This window comes from Protopterus annectens, chromosome 17.part0 (genome assembly GCF_019279795.1).
Source record: "Protopterus annectens isolate FY-2018-M chromosome 17.part0, PAN1.0, whole genome shotgun sequence".
Taxonomy (NCBI): Eukaryota; Metazoa; Chordata; order Ceratodontiformes; family Protopteridae; genus Protopterus; species Protopterus annectens.
Window position 1 is genome coordinate 582116874 of NC_056751.1, and position 21057 is coordinate 582137930.

Sequence of the window (21057 nt, forward strand, 5' to 3'; positions counted from 1 at the left end):
TATCTGTTTGTCAGACATGTTCAATGTACTTTGTAAACCAACGTGTATGTAGCCCGCTGTCTTGGGCCACAAATATAAACCTTTCATCTTTTGGTTTGAATTTGCCTCTCCTTTACCATTCCTGCATTTGATCCTGATCAACATGAGGTTCTTCCAGATGTTTTCTATACTTGTAACTATATTTATGCATTTTCCACATTTCTTGCCTTCTCATCTTGTTCTTCACCTTATATTGTTTCTATAGATTTTTGGCACATTCAGCTGCTGCCTGATTTTTATCTACTTCTGATTTGATTTCTATTCCTGCTTGATGCCAATATGCTTCTACTAGACTAAGCAAAGAAGTCATCTTAGATTTATTCTATTCATGCTTCAAAACTTTCACTACGTTTGGGTCTTGTGAGGTCAGCAGATATGTGTTCGGTCCCACGATTGCAGATCTATAAATGCAATCAATTTCAAAGAGACCCATCCCTCCTTTGGAATGGGGAATATATAATCTTGGTATGCACTGATTTTTATAAATCATTTAGTGAGCATGAAACATCCTTCTTGTTTTCTTATCTAATCTATCCAACACGTTTTGGGGCCAGTCAGTCACTCCAAAACTGTAAGTTAGGAAAGGAAGAGGTTTATAGCTTGAATTTTGCTGCTAGATGTCAATGTTGTTTTCAGGATTAATTTAAGTCTTCTAAAGTATTTCTTACTAATTCGCATTTGTTCATGTTTTACTGTTTATCCTTTATCAAATCCCAAATATTTATATACTCCCTCTTGCTCAAGTTCTTTTATATCACATTCTTGTCCCAAACTGATGTTTTCTTGGTGCTGCTTTTTTCCTGCTTTAAAGGTTGCCTTTGCACATTTATCAAAACCAAATGACATTCTTATATCCTCTGAAAAAGTTTTCAAAATTGCAGTTGTGCTTTCAGTTCCTCATCTGATGAGCTACACAGTTTTAAATCATTGACAAAGAGAAGATGAGAAGTCTTTACACTTTGTTGTTTTTCAGGAGCCAAAGTATAGCCATGGCCTAAGCTGTTAAGTAGATAGTTTAATAGGTTAAGGGTAAGACAGAACAGCAGCGGTGACAAAGAGTCATCCTGGAATATCTCCATATGAATTTGTATCCCTGGGATAATAATCTATCCATTATCATGGCTTAATTGCAATGCGGTCCGCCACTGTTTCAAGGTCATTGTAATGTAGTTGATCAGTGTAGGATGTATCTTATATATTTTTAAGCACTCTTTTATCCATGAATGTAGGATACTATCAAAATGCTTTTTTGTAGTCAATCCATGCCATACTTAGATTATTCCCCTTTTTACAGTTCTCTACTATGACTTTATGTAACAACAAATGATCCTTTGATACATATGACTTTCTTTTATTGCCCCTTTGTTCTGTTGCCGTAATTGAGTTTTCTTCTAAATGACTATAAACTCTGCTGGCATCGATTCCATGGTATATTTTATATGTCATTGGAAGGCAAGTTATTGGTCTATAATTTTTTAGGGTAGCTTGCAGGTTCACTCTTAAGTAGCAGTATTGTTTTCTCCGTTGTTAGCCAGGTTGGTGTCACTTCAGGGTGCTCATATAAATAATTCTTACTCATGGCTAAATCTTCCTGCAAAGATGTTAATACTTTTAACCAGACGTTAGGTACTGCATCTGGATCCGGGGTTTTCCAATTAGAGGCTTTTCTTAACTTTGTTTCAATCTCTCTGGCTGTTGCTTCATACTATTTCATATCCTGTACCCTATCCTTATCCTGATGCTCACTTCATGGCTTAATTGATGATGGGCAAAAGAGAGAGAGAGAGAGACCAGAGGGAAACAGAGCAGAATCCTATGAGATGGTCCTGGAATGTCTAAGTATTTCACTGCCTACTGATATCTCTTATCTGACACAGTGGTGTGGAATCCTATCAACTTAGCAGACATCTGGGAAATGTCTTTTAAGGGTTGAAGGCTACATACTCCACTGGGAATGGCATCCCCTGCCCACAAGAGCACACAGAAGAGAGATTTGGCTGGGGGCTGAAACACAATGACTTTCATTCCATACCTGAATGCAGTTAGGGCCAGGATTCTTCTCCATGAATGTTGTACTAGACAAATGTCTGGTTGGAAGCTCGGGTGAATCTTCAAGAGTATGTCTTTTCATAAAGAATGCAACAGTATCCACTGGAAGACCAGCATTTTAGTGAGCTTAGGCATACGCCTGGTTAACTTAAGGAACTCAGCAGAAGGAATGAAAAATTCCTTTGTGAAAACTACAGAAGCAGAGCCATTCTTTGACTCTGGAATCACACTTTAAGAGTTGGGGCATACATTATCAGGTTTTGCACATACAACAGAGAGCCCAATAGTGCACATGAATGGCAGGGTTATCTTGTGGCGCCATTTTTTTCTGACTGCAGAAGCAAAAATGCAAAAAAAAAACTGATCTGACATTTATTGTTTGACAAATCACAAAAAGAAATAAATGGCAGTGACAACTGAGCCAAAAACTGAGAAAACAATGTAAAATCACTGAAAATCAAGAAAAAAAAAGAAAATGGTTGCACTCAGTTTTTGTATCACAAAACAATGGAAAAATGAGGGGAAAGACACACTTGTCCATTTTATTTGTGTGTGTGTGTTTCCTTCAATAAGTCAGTGTTAGGACAAGAAGGTAGAAAAGTATCATTTCAGGTGACAATCATCTGAATTCTAAAGCCAGAATGACAACGCATAGTGGCAGGAGTTCATGTTTTGGACTGATGACTGAACTACTGTGACAAAGTGGCAGTTGTACACTATAATTTATTAAGGAATATCACTGTAAATATCTTAGCACGTAGCACACTCACCTTTGATGGCAGAAGATCAGAAGACTGTAGGTTTTATAGCCATGCCAGGTACCTGCATTAATTTTTCAGTACTGAAAATGCAGCGCAGCATAAGTGCTTATGTGGGAGGGGGGCTGCACTTCTGAGGTGTCATCATTCAGAAGAGATATTAGACTGAAATACCATCTGCTAGATTTAGTGGGACCTCAACTGGATGTAAAAAATTCCTAAGGCACTTACTGAAAAAAGAGTAGGGGAATTTTCCTAGTGTCTTAGCCAAACTTCCCCTAGTCAGTATGAATACAACTTCGAGTCCCCCTTGAAAATACACCTCAAGCCTAGTGTGGCTAACCCAGTCGACTAACTGTAATTGATTAAAATAAATTTCAGGAAGGACAGGAACAGCAGGGTGGATATAATATTTTATACAGAATAATTTATACAACATTGTTATGATATAAAGGAGAAATAAGAGGAGGGGGAAGGGAACAGGAAATTAAGGCGATAATAAATGGAGGAGGAAATTGTTATAAGACAATATAAATTGCATTCATCACAGCAAATTTTATGAACCTTCCACAACCAAGCAAGAATCCTGGAAACAAATCTGTATATATGCTGTTAGAAGTTCTATACCAAGTCATTATTTTTATTAAGAAGCAGTTTGCAATCATTCAATGTTACATTACATGGCTAGCGTGAATGTTTGAATAATAAAATATTACAGTTACAATGGCATAGGCCTGCACACATCTATGTCCATAACAAATTCTGTAAGGCTTCAAACAGTTGTTTTTCTCCACACTCTCCATATTTACTTTGTAGTTAAACACCAGCAACATAAAGAAATGAACTGTATGCTTTGGCATTATTTCCAATGTACTATCTATCTGTGAGCAAATGGACTTTGTTTCGAGTGAGTATAGTTTATGATGTGAGCTCTGTTGTGCCCTATTTGGTCATTTCACTTGTATATCCTCGCATATTGTTACTGTATTACTCTATTACATGTAAACATGTAGATTAAAATGCAAATTACTATCATCTCTTATAACATTACATCTGGTGCTACTTACTCCAGGATATCTAGTTTACCGCATGGGCTTTTGAGGGCTTCTGGCCACCACTGTATTCTTGCTTCAATCACTTCACTATTGTCTAGTCTGAAAAAGAGGTTGAAATGTTAAGATGCTCAATTCCAAAGCAAAAAAATATGCATACTTGTACAATACCACAGTTGTTGCAGCCTAATAGTCAAAATATTTCAAGGTATTTTCTGGAAAGAATTTGACAGATGGAATAGCATCTCAAACAATGACTTTACAGAGCTGGCTGAAACCAGTAACAGCAGAATATAATACTGTTACAGATGGAACATAGACAGGAAAAAAACACACAAGTTACTAAGGGGCCACAAGTTCCCATAGGTACATCGGTAGAAGAAAATAAGATGAGGGATTATATGGTTAAAAAGGGTGGGAAGGGTAGGACATGGACAGAGGATAAGAACTATAAAGTCATGTGAGGTACTTTCCATAAATGCAGACATTCAAGTAAGACTTTTGCCCTCTCAGTACAGATGATGAATAGGCAGGGTAGTTCGTTTAGATGCTTTATTACATGAAAACATCAGGATGGATCACAGCATCATAAAATATAAACAAACTGATTAACAGACAGACCTTACAGACATATATGCTCACATCTCAACAGCTTAGTACAAAATGTCAGTCAGGCTGGTATGTGCTTACTATTTATACACTTGTGCAAGCCCTTAGGTAGCTTCTTAAAGCCATACACACACTCATTGATCTTGCAATATGTACTACAATCATTTTAAAGCTGGCAAGTGCTAAAATCTCTCTGTCAGCATCTTTTCAGTACATGGTTTTGACATCAACCACGTGTCTCTATAAGGGCACAACTACCTTCTTAAATCGAATTCTTTTTAGTCCCATTTAGTGACATGATGTGATTCAACCTCTGCATTATGAAGAGGTCTGAAATAGTAGCATTTCTGTTGAGTAAAATCTCAGGTTACAGCTCTCGCACAAAGTATACACTCTATAAAGGGTAGACAATAAATAACCAGGAAGTTCTGTCTTGGCAGTATGCTACTGAAAAAAAATATAATTATGATTTCTGCAGATCTGTCCTCCCTAAGAAGGAACTGCCAACAGAACCAAGCAAACAAATGAGGAAAGTGCTCAAAGTCACTCAAAACCAGAAAAATCCAAAGTGGCACCCTGGAAGAACCGGCCAAAGCTTGACCAGACAAAACAAGTTAATTTCACAATGAATAAAAACAAAAAAACATGGCACAAATGCATTAACGTATCACCACGTTTTCATCCCCAGTACAGACTTCTTCAGATGTGACAGCAATAATCAAGTAACATCTATTTATACAGAAACTGACCATGAGCCGCCACTAAAATAATATCCTTAATTATTCAATTACAATCAAAACATGTCAATAAAAAACTTAAAAAACTTTTTAAAAACTTCCTAAATACCATGAGGTAATAAATACTGTATTAAAATCTCTATTCATAAAATAAAATATTCTACATAAAATAACGTACATATTTAAAATCTAACATACATAATCATGAGATCCTGAGTAAAAGCATATTGAATACAATAAAAATCAGTTTACAATCAGTTTATGTAAAATATTTTATTTTTTATGAATAGAGATTTTAATAGAATGGAGTCTGCATGTCCTCCCTGTGGTCGCGTGGGTTTCCTCCGGTGCTCGTTCCGTTTCCCACATCCCAAAGACATGCTGCAGGTGGATTGGACACTCTAAATTGGCCCTAGGTGTGCGTGTGAGTGTGCCTTCTGTGGAAGGTTGGCTGGCAACTCGACACCGTAAAACTCCACTGCCATTCAATGTGCGGACAGGTGATCCGCTGTGGCGACCCCTAACCGGGATAAAGCCGAAAGAAGAAGAAGAAGAAGAAGAAGAGATTTTAATAGAATATTTATTACCTCTTATGATATTTATTATCTCTTATGAGATTTAGGAAGTTTTAAAAATTTTTTTTAGTTTTTTATTAACATGTTTTGATTGCAACTGAATAATAAACTATTGGTAGTTTGTAGTGGTTTTCTGTAGAAATAGATGTTACTTGATTATTGCTGTCACATCTGAAAAAGTCTGCATTGAGGATAAAAACATGGTGATATGTTAATGCGTTCATCCCATATGTATTTTGTTTTTATTCATTGTGAAATTGCCTGGTCGAGCTTTGGCTGGTCCTTCCAGAGTGCCACTTTGAACTGCCAACAGAAATTACATTCAGCTTGTAGTACATAATGCAGTTCCAAAAAGGAAATGTAAGCCTGATAGGTATTTCATGTTGCAAGATGAGGAGTCAAGGTTATTTTATCAGCTTGAAGTTTCGGTTGCACTGAAAGACTGCATAATCATTTGGTGGCCCAAGATGAATAACTTTGCAGTGTACAGATGTAAAAATATTATTAAATATTGGTAAAGAAAATATATTTTCTTATTTATAACATATATAATTTGCTGAAATGTTAAACGAAAAGAAAGCATATATGGAACATATCAGATAAGTGATTCTAGCAAGATTTTATAATAGATGGGGTTACAGCTGGTATTGAGAAAGGATAAAAATGTATTAGACGATCTCTGCACCAATGATAATAATTCCTAAGTTAAATACTGGATAACTTCCACATAAGTTGCGCATTAAGATCACATGACTCCTGGCCCATGGGATCAGAAGGCCTCTGATGACAAACTACAAAACAAGTAAACTATTTTAAATACTTTATTTATTATGTATTAATTTGTTACTCTAAAACAAGTAAATTCTATTTCTGAGGTACTTTAATATTTGGAACCCCTTAAATAAAATGATGAATAAAGCATATTAATTCAACTGATGTTTAAGCAAATCCTTATCAATCAAGCTTGTTTCATGAGAAAGGTTTTAATCTATAACCCCAGCTGAAGCAGGCAGTAACACCTCCATGACCTCCCCATGTAGAGGTTTCACCCTTTATAATCTCTTATCTAGTATATAATCTACTCCAAAGTCACACAATACTAGGATAAGTACAGAACTTTGTAGATACAAATCATTTTGGCAGAAGAGGCTTCATTAATCTGATTCAGTTAAAACTGAATCAAAGATACAAATGAAAACCATATGATTTTTGAATAGATGAATCTGCATCACCCTTCCAACAATGCAGACATAAAATAGCAAAAATATTACAGAATATTAAGAAAGTACAGTTGTGTACACCTACCATAAATGTAAATGTTCAAGTGTCTTCACTGTTGCAGTCATAACTGTAGGGTGCTCCTGCCGGCAGGCAGCCCGAGGTCGGCCAGAATCCCAAAGTCTGGGTCCGGCGTCGGCTGTACAAGCCAGTACCCTGACGTCAGTACGCTCTGGTACATAGCCCTCAGCCGACGCCATCTTCTCCAGTCTTTCTTGCCCTAGATGTCAGAAGTCCCCAATAAATCAAAAATGAATCCAACAAGGAAACACAAATACACCACAAAAGAGAGAAAAAGAGGGGATAGGAGGGAGGGAAACACCGACTGCAACAGTGAAGACACTCGAACATCTACATTTATGGTAGGTGTACACAACTGTACTATGTTCATCGTGTTTCACTGTTGCAGTCATAACTGTAGGGTGGAATCCCAAAGCAGAGACAAAAGGGAGGAGGATTAGACAGAAGAAGGGGCAGTAAGAAGACCCTGCAAAACAGCAGAGGCAAAGCCTGCCCTGGTCTTAGAATACAAAGGGAGATTGTAGTGCTTGGAAAAAGTATGCACAGAACTCCAAGTGGCAGCTTCCAAGATATCCTTGGTAGGAACTCCCCTGAGAAAAGCTGTAGAAGTAGCAGCTGCTCTAGTAGAATGACTTCTCACAGTACCTGGAAACTGTTTCCCATGATTAGTGTAACAAAATCTTATTCCATAAGAAATCCATTTGGAAATAGTTTGTTTAGAAATAGCCTTTCCAAGAGAACTGGAGGCAAAAGAAACAAACAATTGGTTAGATTTTCTGAACTCTTTAGTCTTGTCCAAATAAAATCGTAACTGTCTGTGCACGTCCAAGGAATGCAAAATCCTTTCCCCTTTATTCTGAGGATTAGGAAAGAAGGTAGGAAGGTGAATTGTTTGATTTAAAGCCACTTTCAAAATCACCTTAGGCATGAAAGTAGGATTGGTCCTCAAGGATACTCTGTCCTGGTGGAAAGTAAGGTATGGTTCCACAGCCATGAGAGCTTGCAACTCTGAGACCCTTCTGGCAGAAGTCAAAGCTAACAAAAGAACTGTCTTCCAAGATAAAAACTTAATATCTGAAGATGCAGCAGGCTCAAAAGGAGGCAAAGTAAGTTTTTCTAAAACATAATTAAGATCCCAAGCAGGAACAGGAGGGGTCCTGGGAGGCCTTAAATTCTTAGCCCCTCTCAAGAATTGTCTCACCAAAGGATGAGAAAAACAGGGGATCAGTATTGAAATGAGCAGAAATAGCAGAAGCATGAATCTTAATGGAAGAAAAGGAAAGTCCATTAGACAAAAGATCCGAAAGGTAAAGCAAAATAGAAGAGAGATCAGGTACCAGAGGGTCCAAGCCTCGGTCCTGCATCCAAATGCAAAACCTCTTCCATTTAGAGGCATAGGATTTCCTAGTGCTAGGCCGTCTAGCTTCCAAAAGAACATCCAAAACTTGTTTGGGAAGACTAGAAGAAATCAAATTCCTTTGAAGAGCCAAGCTGCCAGGCAAAGGGTCTTGAGATTGGACTGTAGCAACTGACCCTGATGCTGGGACAGAAGAGAAGGGTTCAGAGGGAGAATCCAAGGAGGCTCCAAGAACAGGTGCTTTAAAGTTGGATACCAAAACTGTCGAGGCCAATTTGGAGCAATCAAGATGAGGAACTTGGGCTTGTCCTGTTTTATCTTTAGTAACACCCGAGGAAGTAGAGGAAGAGGAGGGAAGGCATATCCCGAAAGGTTTCTCCAGCTGAAGGACAGGGCATCCACTTTCCAAGCTATTTTGTGGAATGACCTTGTGCAAAAGTGAGGCAGCTGATGATTGAGATGGGATGCAAACAGATCTATCTGGGGGCATCCCCAAACTGCAGTAATCCTGTTGAATATGTTGGTGTCTAGCATACATTTGTGAGGATCTAAAATGTTCCTGCTCAGGCTGTCTGCTAAGAGATTCTGTTCTCCTGGTATGAATTGGGCCTGGAGATGTAGATTCAGATTTAGAGCTGTGTCCCATAAAGCCATAGCTAGTCTGCAAAGGAGGTACGAATGAGAACCCCCCTGCTTGTTTATGTACCACATGACTGTGGTGTTGTCTGTGTAAATCAAAAGAGGCCCTGGATGCAAAAGGTTCTTGAAGGCTAGAAGAGCATTTTGAACTGCCAACATTTCCTTCAGATTGATGTGCCAGTGAAGATGATCCTTTGTCCAGGTATCCTGCTGGCAATTGCCTAGCAAATGTGCTCCCAAGCATAATCCGAGGCGTCCGTGGTTATGATTTGAGAAGGTTGAGGAAGACGGAAAGGCTTTCCTTCGTTTAAAGCACACACCCTGGACCACCAAAGGAACTCCTTCTGGAGGCAGGGGATCAGAGGAATCAGAGTGTCCAGATCGTGGTAATGCTGCGACCATACACTTTTAGATACCATTGAAGCTTTCTCATATGAAGCCTTGCATTTGGAATCAACAGAATGCAGGAAGCCATGTAGCCCAGTGCCTGCAGGAATTTCCTTGCAGTGAGCTGAGGTAGAGTTGCCAAAGTCTTGAAAATTGAAGCCAGCTGTATTTGTTTTTCTGTAGTGAGGAAGGCCCTTTGTAAGGTTGTATTTAAGAGGGCTCCCAGAAATACCATTTGTTGAGAAGGGATCAAATGTGACTTTTTGTGTTCACTGAAAACCCCAGTAGGAGAAGACGTTGAACAAAATCCAGATGTTGAAGTAAAAGATCCTTGCTGTCTGCCTGAATAAGGCAGTCGTCCAAATAGGAGTAAATCTGAATCCCCTGGAGTCTGCAGTAAGCCACTACTGGTGCCAGGCACTTGGTAAAGACTCTGGGTGCAGTAGATAAACCAAAGGGCAGTACAGAGAATTGAAAGTGTCTCGAACCTGCCTTGAACCTGAGGAATTTCCTGCGTTCCTGCCTGATGGGAATGTGTAAATAAGCTTCCTTTAGGTCCAATGTCACCATCCAGGCGCCCTGAGAGAGTATTGGAATCAGCTGCTGCAGAGTAAACATCTTGAATTTTGGAATTTCCAAAAAGGTGTTTAACACAGAAAGGTCCAGAATAGGTCTCCATGAGCTTTGTTTTCTTGGAACCAGAAACAGTCTTGTCCAATTTCTGTAAAAAAGAGAAAGTTTTCCTCCGAGAGGGGCATCCAGGTAAAGAGGTCCTGTAGCCCAACCAAGAGAGTCATTGAGTTTGCTTTCTTTGAGATTGGGATCTGTCTTCTCCCCTTCTAGGTGAAGAAGCACTCCATTGTCTCGATCTGTAGGAGGCCTGAGCTTGGCCACGACCTCTGGAGCATCTATATCTTCCCCTTTGAGGCCTGTCAGACGTGGGAAAGGACCAATTTTTGGAGGGCCAATTCCTGGAAAATCTAGGAGGCTGAACTTGCAAGAAATCTTTCACAGTTTGCATAGATTTTGCCTTTTCTTCCATCTTTTTAATAACCTCCTCAGCCTTAGATCCAAAAAGAACATCATGCTGAACAGGGGCATCTAATAATTTAGCCTTAACCTGTTCAGGTAAACTTTGCTCACGAAGCCAAGCATGTCTCCTGATAACAGTACCAGAGGCTGCGGCCCTGCAAGAAGCATCCAAAGCATCAAAACCACAATGCAAGCTATGTTTGTTCAGTTGTTCAGTTGCATGCAATACATCCTGTAGTTCCTTATCTTCTGCACATGTAGGAAGGGAAGCAAGCTTTTGCTTTAAAACAGACAAAATAAATTGTTGATACTTAAACATATGAAATTGGCAATTTAAAGCCCTAACAGAAAGGGTAGCAGAAGTATATACCTTTTTGCCCCACCTGTCTAAGGCACGAGAATCCTTCTCAGAGGGAATAGGATTCTTAGAAGTAGCAACTTTAGCAGCCTTAGAACCCTGAGATATAGTTTCAGGATCTGCAGAAGGATTCTTAAATAAGAACAAATAAGACTCAGGAACCCTATAAAACCTATCAGGCTTAGAGGGAGCAGGAGGCATGGAATCAGGATTCAAATTAGCCTCGGAAAAAGCATCATCCACAATGTCAAGAACAGGAGGGATAGCCAAAGGCCTATGTTGAGGAAGAAGAAGGAATTCTCTAAGCCTCTTCTTGGAAGCAGAATAATCCTGACCTTCCCAATGAAAATGTTCCCTCATCTCATGTAAGGTTTCCCCAAAAGAAAAATCTTCAGGCGGAGAGGCAGAGGGCAAGGAGTCCTCAGCATCCGAATCCTCATAAGGAGGAAAAGAATATTCCTGATCAGAGGAAGAGACAGAAGATATAGAAGCCTGGTCAGAGGAATCCATAGGAACATCCTGTTGAGGCCTTTTCTCAGGGGGGGGGGAAGAGAACCCCTAATCATTGTAAGCAAATCTTCAGCCATCCTTAACAATTGCTTCTGTGTCCTGGGAGTAGATTCAGAAGTAGCTTGAGCAGGAGCTTTAGACTTAACAGGAGTCTTTGTCTTTGCCTTTGAAATAGTGATGTGAGTAGGCCTGAATACTCCCTCAGAAGCCGGTACCTGCACAGCGGTTCCGGACCCATCCGAGGGAGTGACGTCCGAAGGTCCTGCAGCAGATAAAATAGAAGGCCTTGATGGCTCCCCATGGGAGTCCGTATCGGCCATCGGTTCAGAAGTGGTGGACGACAGAGGCTGCAAAAGTGCCTCACAGACGACAGCCGAACCGGACGCCAGCTCCAGCTGCAACGAGTCCTGTTTGGACCTCGGAGGCCTGTCCTTGTCTTTGCGCTTCTTTTGAATTCCGGTAGTGTCCGACGACATTCTATAATTGAAGCGTCTGCAAAGTAATTCAGAGCCCAGTCGTACCTGCGTTTGATAGTACGAGAATTAAACCTGGCACAGAACCGACAACAAGAAATGTCGTGGTCAGGGCCTAAGCAAGGTAGACAGTAAGAGTGGAAATCTTTATGAGGTATTTGTTTTCCACACGTAATACAATTATTAACTTTTTCTGACATCGGAGGAACAAGAAAAAGATTCCCCAACGGGGTACTTAGCTTTGAGAAGAGAAGTAAGAACTTCGGACCGACAACAACCAAAAACACTGTTCAAAAATCGCCAACCAACGACTTGCGAGCTGCTTTCCACCGCACGGCAAGAAAGACTGGAGAAGATGGCGTCGGCTGAGGGCTATGTACCAGAGTGTACTGATGTCAGGGTACTGGCTTGTACAGCCGACGCCGGACCCAGACTTTGGGATTCTGGCCGACCTCGGGCTGCCTGCCAGCAGGAGCACCCTACAGTTATGACTGCAACAGTGAAACACGATGAACATCTATAGTGCTCACTTCCATTATGGATGATAAACACTAGCAATTACATATCAGATGAATCTTGCAAAGTTGCTGGTACTCTCAAGGTTATGTTCTAAGAGTTACTGAGGCAGCTCAGCCTTGGAGTTAATAGGTATAGTACACAGTGGTGGGGATGTAGGTGCATACCTCCTTAAAAAAGGATCTATTTTTGTCCATTTGTTTCATATCTTCATCCTCTGTCTTCTAGCCTGTGCATATTCCTGTGCTATATGCCTTGCAGTTTTAAATAACATTGTGAAGTTCCTTTCAAATATTTGCAGATTTAGAGAAAATAAGTTTAAATTAAATACTAAGAGGTCAGAGCAAAATAAAAGTATAAACACAATATAAAAATATGTTAAGGCTGTTCACTTTGTTGCATTACAACTTTAATGTCCAACTATTTTACTTGTCTAACTATAAAAATCACCATTGAATAAGTTTTGATTATATGATGGAAATACAAAGCCCTGTTTAGTGTTAATTAGGTTTATTCAATGTCTCACTTTAACTGGTGTTTGGAAGTTCACCTGGAAAAATATGCCCAAGTATTTTATTTCTACTAAACTACATGGCAATTTGTTAAAATCTAAAATTATCCTTGTAGCTGTTTCTTATGCCTGCATATTTATGATCCAGCAATGCAGATTTGTCAAAATGGGAGTCATGTACCATGTAGATAACCACTACCATTGACTTGTTACAGTGAGCTCCCACTTCAGCACCATGTTAAAACAGACTGCTAGGCATTTGTGTCTACTTAGGCTTCAGAAGACAGAAAATAAACATTAACTGCAGTTATTTTACCTTGGTGTGGCATAAGTGACATAATACCTGACTGAGGTGGTAGTTACGTAGAATTTACTCCCTCATGATCTGTGTTTGAGCACTTGGGCCTTATCATCCAACTAAACACTGCCATTTAGGATTATTCTGCAGCGATAATCCCACCCTGGTAAATACTGAGATACTTTAAGCTGCAGATTGGGTACAGATCTATTACAGTTCAAACTAAGTGTTTCTTTACTTGACTCCTGGGTTTATAATCAAAGTTTTAGTACACATTTATAGCTTAAAATGAGAAACAAGGAAAACTTTCACTAAGTACTGTTCATAATATTAGAAGTTAGAGATATTACTCTTCAGTTTTAAAAAGTAAACAGGTTACAGTTATTTGTTATTTTTTTCACTTTTTGCTCCCATATAGCAACATCCATCCCTTTGTTGGCCCATTTGACCTCAATCACCACAGTAATGTTTATTTAAAAAGGGATATAATTCAGGCAGCAATTAGGGATGGGTTGAAATATTTTCTTATTATATTCCCTACTTCCCCACATACATGGGCAAGCTACCTACAAAAGAGCATGCAATGGGTTGACCACGATGGGCAAACCCTCTTCTGTGAGAGTGCTCTTAGCATCTAATCCTGCCTCCTGCCATAAAACATCGCAGGCTGTTGGCTTCCGGTCTCAAACATGGATGACAATGCCTGCATGTATATCCCTCAAGCGTGAACACCTCCTCCATCCCTGACACAGGTGAGCAGGCTGTCTCCCTTCACTCCTTCATCACCCCAATCCACTTCCACAGTGATGTGGTCACTAAGTGAATCCTAAACACTAGGAGTATTTTCAGTGCTCCATACCTTTATGCCATGGAGCTGGGTGAGGTTACAGTTATTTGAAATTAGTAGTGACAATGTACGGTTGTCAAAAATGTGTAAAATATTATATAGGGAGCTGGCCTAATTGTGTAGGGGTACTCAGTTAATAAAGTTATTAGGGGAATGGCAGGGAGGGATGGGGTGAAGGAGGCAGCAGCTAGCTCTTCTATCTCAATAGTGAAGACATGGGGACAAGTTCCCCACAGCTGAAACACAAGGGGGTTAAGGTGTACCATAATGTACACAGTTATGGTTCTGTATTAGGATTAGGACACCTGAGGCCACCAATGCACATTTTCTACCCACTCTGCTTCTGTCCACTATCACGTGCCTGCACTGGGGATGTACGAATACTGTTCTTATACCGGATGTTACTCTTTATGATTTTTGTTTCTTTTTATTAAAAAAAACAAAGCAGTATACCTCTCTCTGACCTCTCTCTCTCACCAGCCAATCAAACAGAGTGCCTAAGAAAAAACTAAACCCAAGAAGAAAACCAATACCTATTTCTTGCTGGACGTCACAACCTCATACCCAGGAGAATTTCTTATTTTAATGTATATACAAACAGAAGTACATACCTAACTATTAATCAATTGTACTTGTACATCAACACTACCAACTCTAGCTCCCCTCTCCTCCCTGCTCTCTCATCTCACTTTTCCAACTTTTTCCTGAACTAACCTGCTTGGTCACTGTTAGTCCTGTAGGAATTTGAAAAGTTTTTTTTTTTATTCTATACATTACTGTATACCACTACAACTCTGTAAATACTTAATATCATTATACTGTTTTTCTCTAAAGCAATTCTTGTTGTACGCTCTCTCCCACCCTAGCCCACTCTCCTCTCACTATTTACTACCTTTTTTGTCATGCTTACATAAAAACACTGCTATTCAGACTTTCTTTTAGTTCCTCCAAACCCTCCCCCATAGTACTTCACATCAACAAACTTACCTGTCTGTTTTTTTTTCCTTTTGGCTAGTTCTTGACCTTGGCCAGCCAAATCCATTCACCCTCGCTACACTTGGGCTCACTCTGCCCCCCTACTCTACACCCACCCCCCCACATCAATTACATTTCTACTCACCCAAAATCCTTCCCCACTAAGCCCTCATCCAATTACAATGACCTTACAATCAATCTCACACCTAACCACACTTCCTCCTACACTCTACCCTAAGGTACCGTCTTTAATTAGCTTATTAATCGCTCCTCTCAACTCGCTTTATCAGTAACCTCTAAACTATCTAAATAGCACATTCTACCTCTCTACACCACCACCTACTTATCCCTTCACTTATTACCTTTTTCCTTTATCTAAAATGTCACTCATTACTACTCCTACTATACTACTCCTCTCTCTCTCTATTTTTCTGTCTCCTACAAAACCTAACATTACTGCACACAACACACTTACCTCCCAAAGTTATATCTATAACATCTACATAAACTCTAGCTCTCACTAGTTACTCAGAGATATCTCCAAGTCTGTATATACTTAACATACTTTTACACAATAAACTAAGAATCCTTCCCCTACAAAATAACATCTACACCCACACACCTTTGACTTACCATCACAACTCAAAAAGAAAGCAGTTACCCATTATTTATCCACACAAATACTCTAACCTATCCCAAAGTGGAGATATCCACCCCAATCCAGGACCCACTTCTTTCACATTCAACCCCTCCCCCCAACTCGCACAAATCACTAAATATCACAACCATCAGCATTCAATGTGTTAGAAACAAAATTCCAGAATTACATGACTGGATATCTCACGACAAACCAGATATAACAGCTGCAACTGAAACCTGGGTAAAACCATACATAAAAGACTCTAAATTCCTCCCCCCAGGCTATGCTTGTTTAAGAGCTGATAGAACCTGTAGAAAAGGAGGAGGCGTTGTACTACTCTTTTCAAATACCTTCACCACTGTCCCCTGTTCTAATTTCATTCCACAATTCTCTATTGCCAAAATCATAACATAATTTCTAAAAATAAACAACTGTAACAATATCTGCATTATAGCCCTATATAACCCCCAAGTAACAATATTTCTCTGTTAGAATACATTCTTGCCTGGATGTCAAACAATATAAAAAAAATGAAACAATTATCCTGGGTGATGTAGACATAAACTGGCTAGATCTTTCTATCCACTCTCCCTCATCTAATAACAACCTATTTAACTTTACACAGCTAATTACCAATACAACTAGACCTAACAGAAATAAAGACAGTGGTGCCATCCTTGACTAGATTCTAGTCTCTGACCCAAATAAAATCTCATCAGTAGGCACACTACCTTACAGTATCAGTGACCGCCTGCCTGCCTGCATTCTATGTAAGACCACTCAAATACCAAGCCAACACCAACATCAACAAACAAGAAATCTAACTAATGTTAACCCAACAACCGTTAACAAAACCTTAAGAAACATCAACTGGAATATACTAAAAGTACATCCATCAATGAAGCTGTTCAGTTCTTCAACTCAACATTTCTCGAGAAACTAAACAAACTAGCCCCACTATGACAAAAAAGAGTAAAAACTAACAATGCCATATGGCTCTCCAAAACCACCAAACATCTCATGGCCGCTAGAGACAAATCATGGAAAAAATGGTAAAAAAGTAAAAATCTCTCTGATCTCTCACAATTTAGACAGCTTCATAATCAAGTAAAGCACCTAGTCATAAATGACAAAAAGAACACTACCTTGGTCTCCAAAAGAATTATAAACAAAACCCAAAGAGATTCTAGAACTTTATTTCATCTCTGCTAAACCCTGGCTCTGAAAACAACACCTGCCCAAATCCAAACAAAACACCTATTGAAATAGCCACCCTCTTCAACTCATATTTCATCAACACCATAGCTAATCGCACTGTCACCTTTCCTCAAACTAATTGCAGTACTAACTCTGCTTCACTAGAGCAGTCTTCACAAAATACCACTACCCCCTCTCAACCTACCTTCTCTTTCTCCCCCATACCTACTGCTACTATAACAAAACTACTTTTCAATCTCAAACCTGGCAATAACACTCCTGATAACCTACCCCTGGAATACCTTCTAATGTCAGCTAAAGCCATTGCTTACCCTATGAGCATACTTCTTAACAGATCTATTTAAGATTCCTACCATCTGGAAAAAAGTATATATTCTCCCCCTTCACAAAGGCGGCAACAGCGCATACATTTCTAGTTTTTGCCTTGTTGCTATTTTCTCCCCTATCTCTAACATTTTGGAAAAATGCATTCATATTAAACTTCTAAATTATCTACTTCAAATCAACTCCTTTCCTCTACTCTGCATGGGTTCAGGCCAAGCCATAGCACTGCAATAGCTCTTTTATCCTTCATGGATACAGTTAATCGAGCTTGAGATGCACATAAAATCGTATCCTCACTCTTCCTTGACCTCTGTAAGACCTTTGATATGGTTTCCCACCCTTTACTTCTCACTAAACTCTCTAAACTAAGTATTTCCCCCTGCTCTAAATTGGTTCACTAACTACTTCAATAATAGACAACAATGTACCAAATGGCAGCACTATTTCCCTCCATTCCTTGACACATCCACAGGTGTTCCCCAAGGCTCCATAATAGAGCCCCTTCTTTTCAGTATTTTCATCAAAAAGATTCACTCCACTCTTAATCACAGATTTGTAATACAATATGCAGATGACGCAACCATAATCTGCTCTGCCAATTCTAAACCTGAACTTCTGCAAATTACCCAAAATGTCCTTACATCTACCGAAACTTGTATGACCAACAACCATCTTGCCATAAACCCTAATAAAACCAAACTCGTATTATTTACCCTCAAGAAATCCATCCCTTAAACAAGACTGAATTCAGTATATATTCTCAAAACAAAACTATTATAGAGGTTGTTTCCCATACAAAGCTACTAGGTATTACCTTACATGAAAACCTAACATTCAACCTGCATGAGCACAACAGTATAAAAAAAAAACACATAAAAAAATTAGTTACCCTTTATAGACAAACACTTTCTTAACTGCCCTTCAAAACAAACTCTTGCCTTAACCTTCTCTCCTATATGGTGCTCCTCTCCTTACCAATATCCAGTCATCTCTGAAAAAAAAACTTAAGACCTGCTTCAATAAAACTGCCAAGTTTGCAACTAATGCAAAATATTCCTCCCTTCACTGCGCCTCCTTACACTTACTGATTTGGCTTGAACTCCCACATTACCTCACATATGTACAGTTAACTACAGCAAACAAAATTATCTACAAACCATCAGATTGCCTAGCACTTACTTCTATACTTACTCACTATCACCCAAAAAGACCTCTCTGATCTGAAATTCAACTTCTCCTGCAATTAGAAAAAAACAAAACTTCCAGCTGGCCAAATGCTCTACTCTTTCTCTAGTGACAAACAGTGGAATGTACTCCCATTAACAATTAGGACCACCAGTAATGCTTCTTCTTCCAAAAAGCCTTTACGACAACATCTCTCCACTCTATGGCACTGCACATGCTCCAATTCTCAACATCCCAAAACCTGATTCCTCAGACTTATAACTACTTTCACCTTTATTGACTTCCTCCTTTCAAACTTATCTTTTATACCTACTAATATGAATATCATAAGAATGATCATCTAGGCCTACCTTATTGATATACTTACCTGATAACAATATTGACTCTATGTACTGGACATACACTCCTATGTTGTACTACTGACTTATGACTGACATGTACTCCCATGCCTTATTTTTATGATACATCCTGCAGAACAAATGTTTATTAGTGTTAACTTCTAGTAATGTAGTAGGAATATTAGATATTGACATGTTTTCTTAGTATACCTAACTGTGACATCTTATATGTACATTTAACTCTCTCTCTTATACTGTACTGCAATGAATGTAGTTGCTAATATTTAGCTTCTATCTTTGCTTAACTGTATCTGCATACCTTTTATGCACTCTAAGTAATGTACTGAACCAAAAATTTGTTTATTTATTTAACTGTGACTGTGAATTTTCTATTGCATATACATGTTGATGTGGAGCTTTTCTCCCCAGACCTCTACTGAAAATGGGCTCACTTCTGCTCAGTGGACTTTTCTGGTACGCAAAAAAAAATAAAATAAAATAAATAAATAAATAAATGAATGTTGGCAACATGAAAGGAAGTATCTTACAGGCTCATAGATAAATACTAGGCAATTCAGTCTGCAGACTATTACATGCCTAGCCAATAAACCAGACAGTGACCAAAGGTGAGAATCAAACCTTGTACCTTGTGTCTGTAAGGTAAACACTGCAACCATTATGACAACCCCCTCCCAGTCCCAAACCCTTGCCACAGGAAGCAGCTCATTAACAAGTTGGAGCTTTATTCCTCTGTGTTAATTGCTAAAGAGTAATTAATTGCTCTTTATTTTTGTAATTAATGACTATCTCCTCAATTGGGGGTTCTTTTAAGCCAAATCATGCTTCCCAATTGTATCTGGTAGATTGGCAGGTTCTCAAATGTATCCTGTGTCCCTTGTGTGGCAGGCATGGCAATAAGGGAATTCTCCTATTAAATACACCTCCAATGGTTCTTACTTGGGTACTGGACACTGTACTTCTCAGCATGGTGGCTGTCTTGTGCCAGTTAGGTGTTAATTCCAGTGCAATCAGTAAGTATGGACTAAGATAGGACTACAGTTGTGAAGAATCGAAATAAGTGGATGTATCTGGTACTGGATATGGGGCTTGGCAGAAAACATACTTGGAAATAAATTATAAGACATTATTTAACAGCATTCTACACAGACTTATAATAAGTCATTACACTATTTCTCTACTTTATACCTCAGCTCTAGGTGTATACCCCCAAACTGTCTTCCTAATAACCTGATATTACTCTCTTACCTCACAAACTACTCACAATAGAGGGTTTCTGCATTATAAACCTTCTACACTGTCTTCCTATTTCTTCTCTTCAACCTTAAAATGACCCTTTTTGTGTACACTTCATACCATTTCTACCTCTTCTATATACTGTTATACTTTCCTGTCTCCCATTACCCTCCATACACAGTCCTATTTTTTCCAGTCCTCACTCCATCTTTTCTTTGAACATTTTTCCTTCATTGAATGCATAAAATCTGTAATCTGCTTAACTGTAAACATGTTTTGCATCAGGTACTGAATGTATATAATTGTAATTTGACTCACTTCTTAAATAATTTTTTATGTTAACGTGACTAATAATCAAGCATAATTTAATCATCTTTGTTACTCTGTGTAATTAAAACTCTTCTTTTGGAGCTTTTCTCTTAGGCCGCTAATGAATATGGAAATAAAATAAATCTGTTTATCCATACATCCATCCATCCTCAATCCCTTTTCCCATTTTTTGCACATGGGATTGGGGTGTCACTTCAACAGTGACAATCAACTAGAGCCAAGGTTTACACTGCCAGGTGGCTAGACCTGCCGTGGTAGTTCATCCATACCATGCACCCGCACAGATATTCACATCTAGGGCCAATTTAGAATGTCCAATCCAGCTGCAGTATGTCTTTGGAATGTGGGAGGAAACTGGAGCACCTGGAGAAAACTCATGCAAACACAGGGAGGACATACAGTCTCTGCACAGAAGGCACCCCAGCCAAGAATCGAACTGGAGAACCTCTTGCAATGAAATAGCAAGATAAAATTAAATTGTATATAAATTAATTGCACATGACAGGACATTGAATCACATCAGCCCAGTTTAAAATGAAGCTTGAAACATTTAAATGTGGTCACTTTGGATCTGTATAGGAGGTGACTGCAAAACAAATCTGCCTATCATCAATAAAACAAATAAATGAATTACTGATAAATGCTTTCTTAGTAAATTTTACGAAAACAAAGCATTTTAGGTAAGACAATATGCATTTGGCTGAAGATCTTGTCTGCAGTAAGCATCCTTACACAGTATACTAATGA

The 21057-nt window shown here is 38.9% G+C and overlaps 1 protein-coding gene across 1 annotated transcript in view; it reads right to left on the reverse strand.

Moving 5' to 3' along the window:
• Positions 1–21057, reverse strand: part of LOC122791693 (NACHT, LRR and PYD domains-containing protein 3-like) — a 504613-nt gene that overhangs the window by 258613 nt on the left and 224943 nt on the right. The window contains exon 6 of the mRNA XM_044059586.1: positions 3914–4000. Within this exon, the coding sequence (XP_043915521.1) occupies positions 3914–4000 (87 nt within the window). The remainder of the gene's footprint in view (positions 1–3913; positions 4001–21057) is intronic.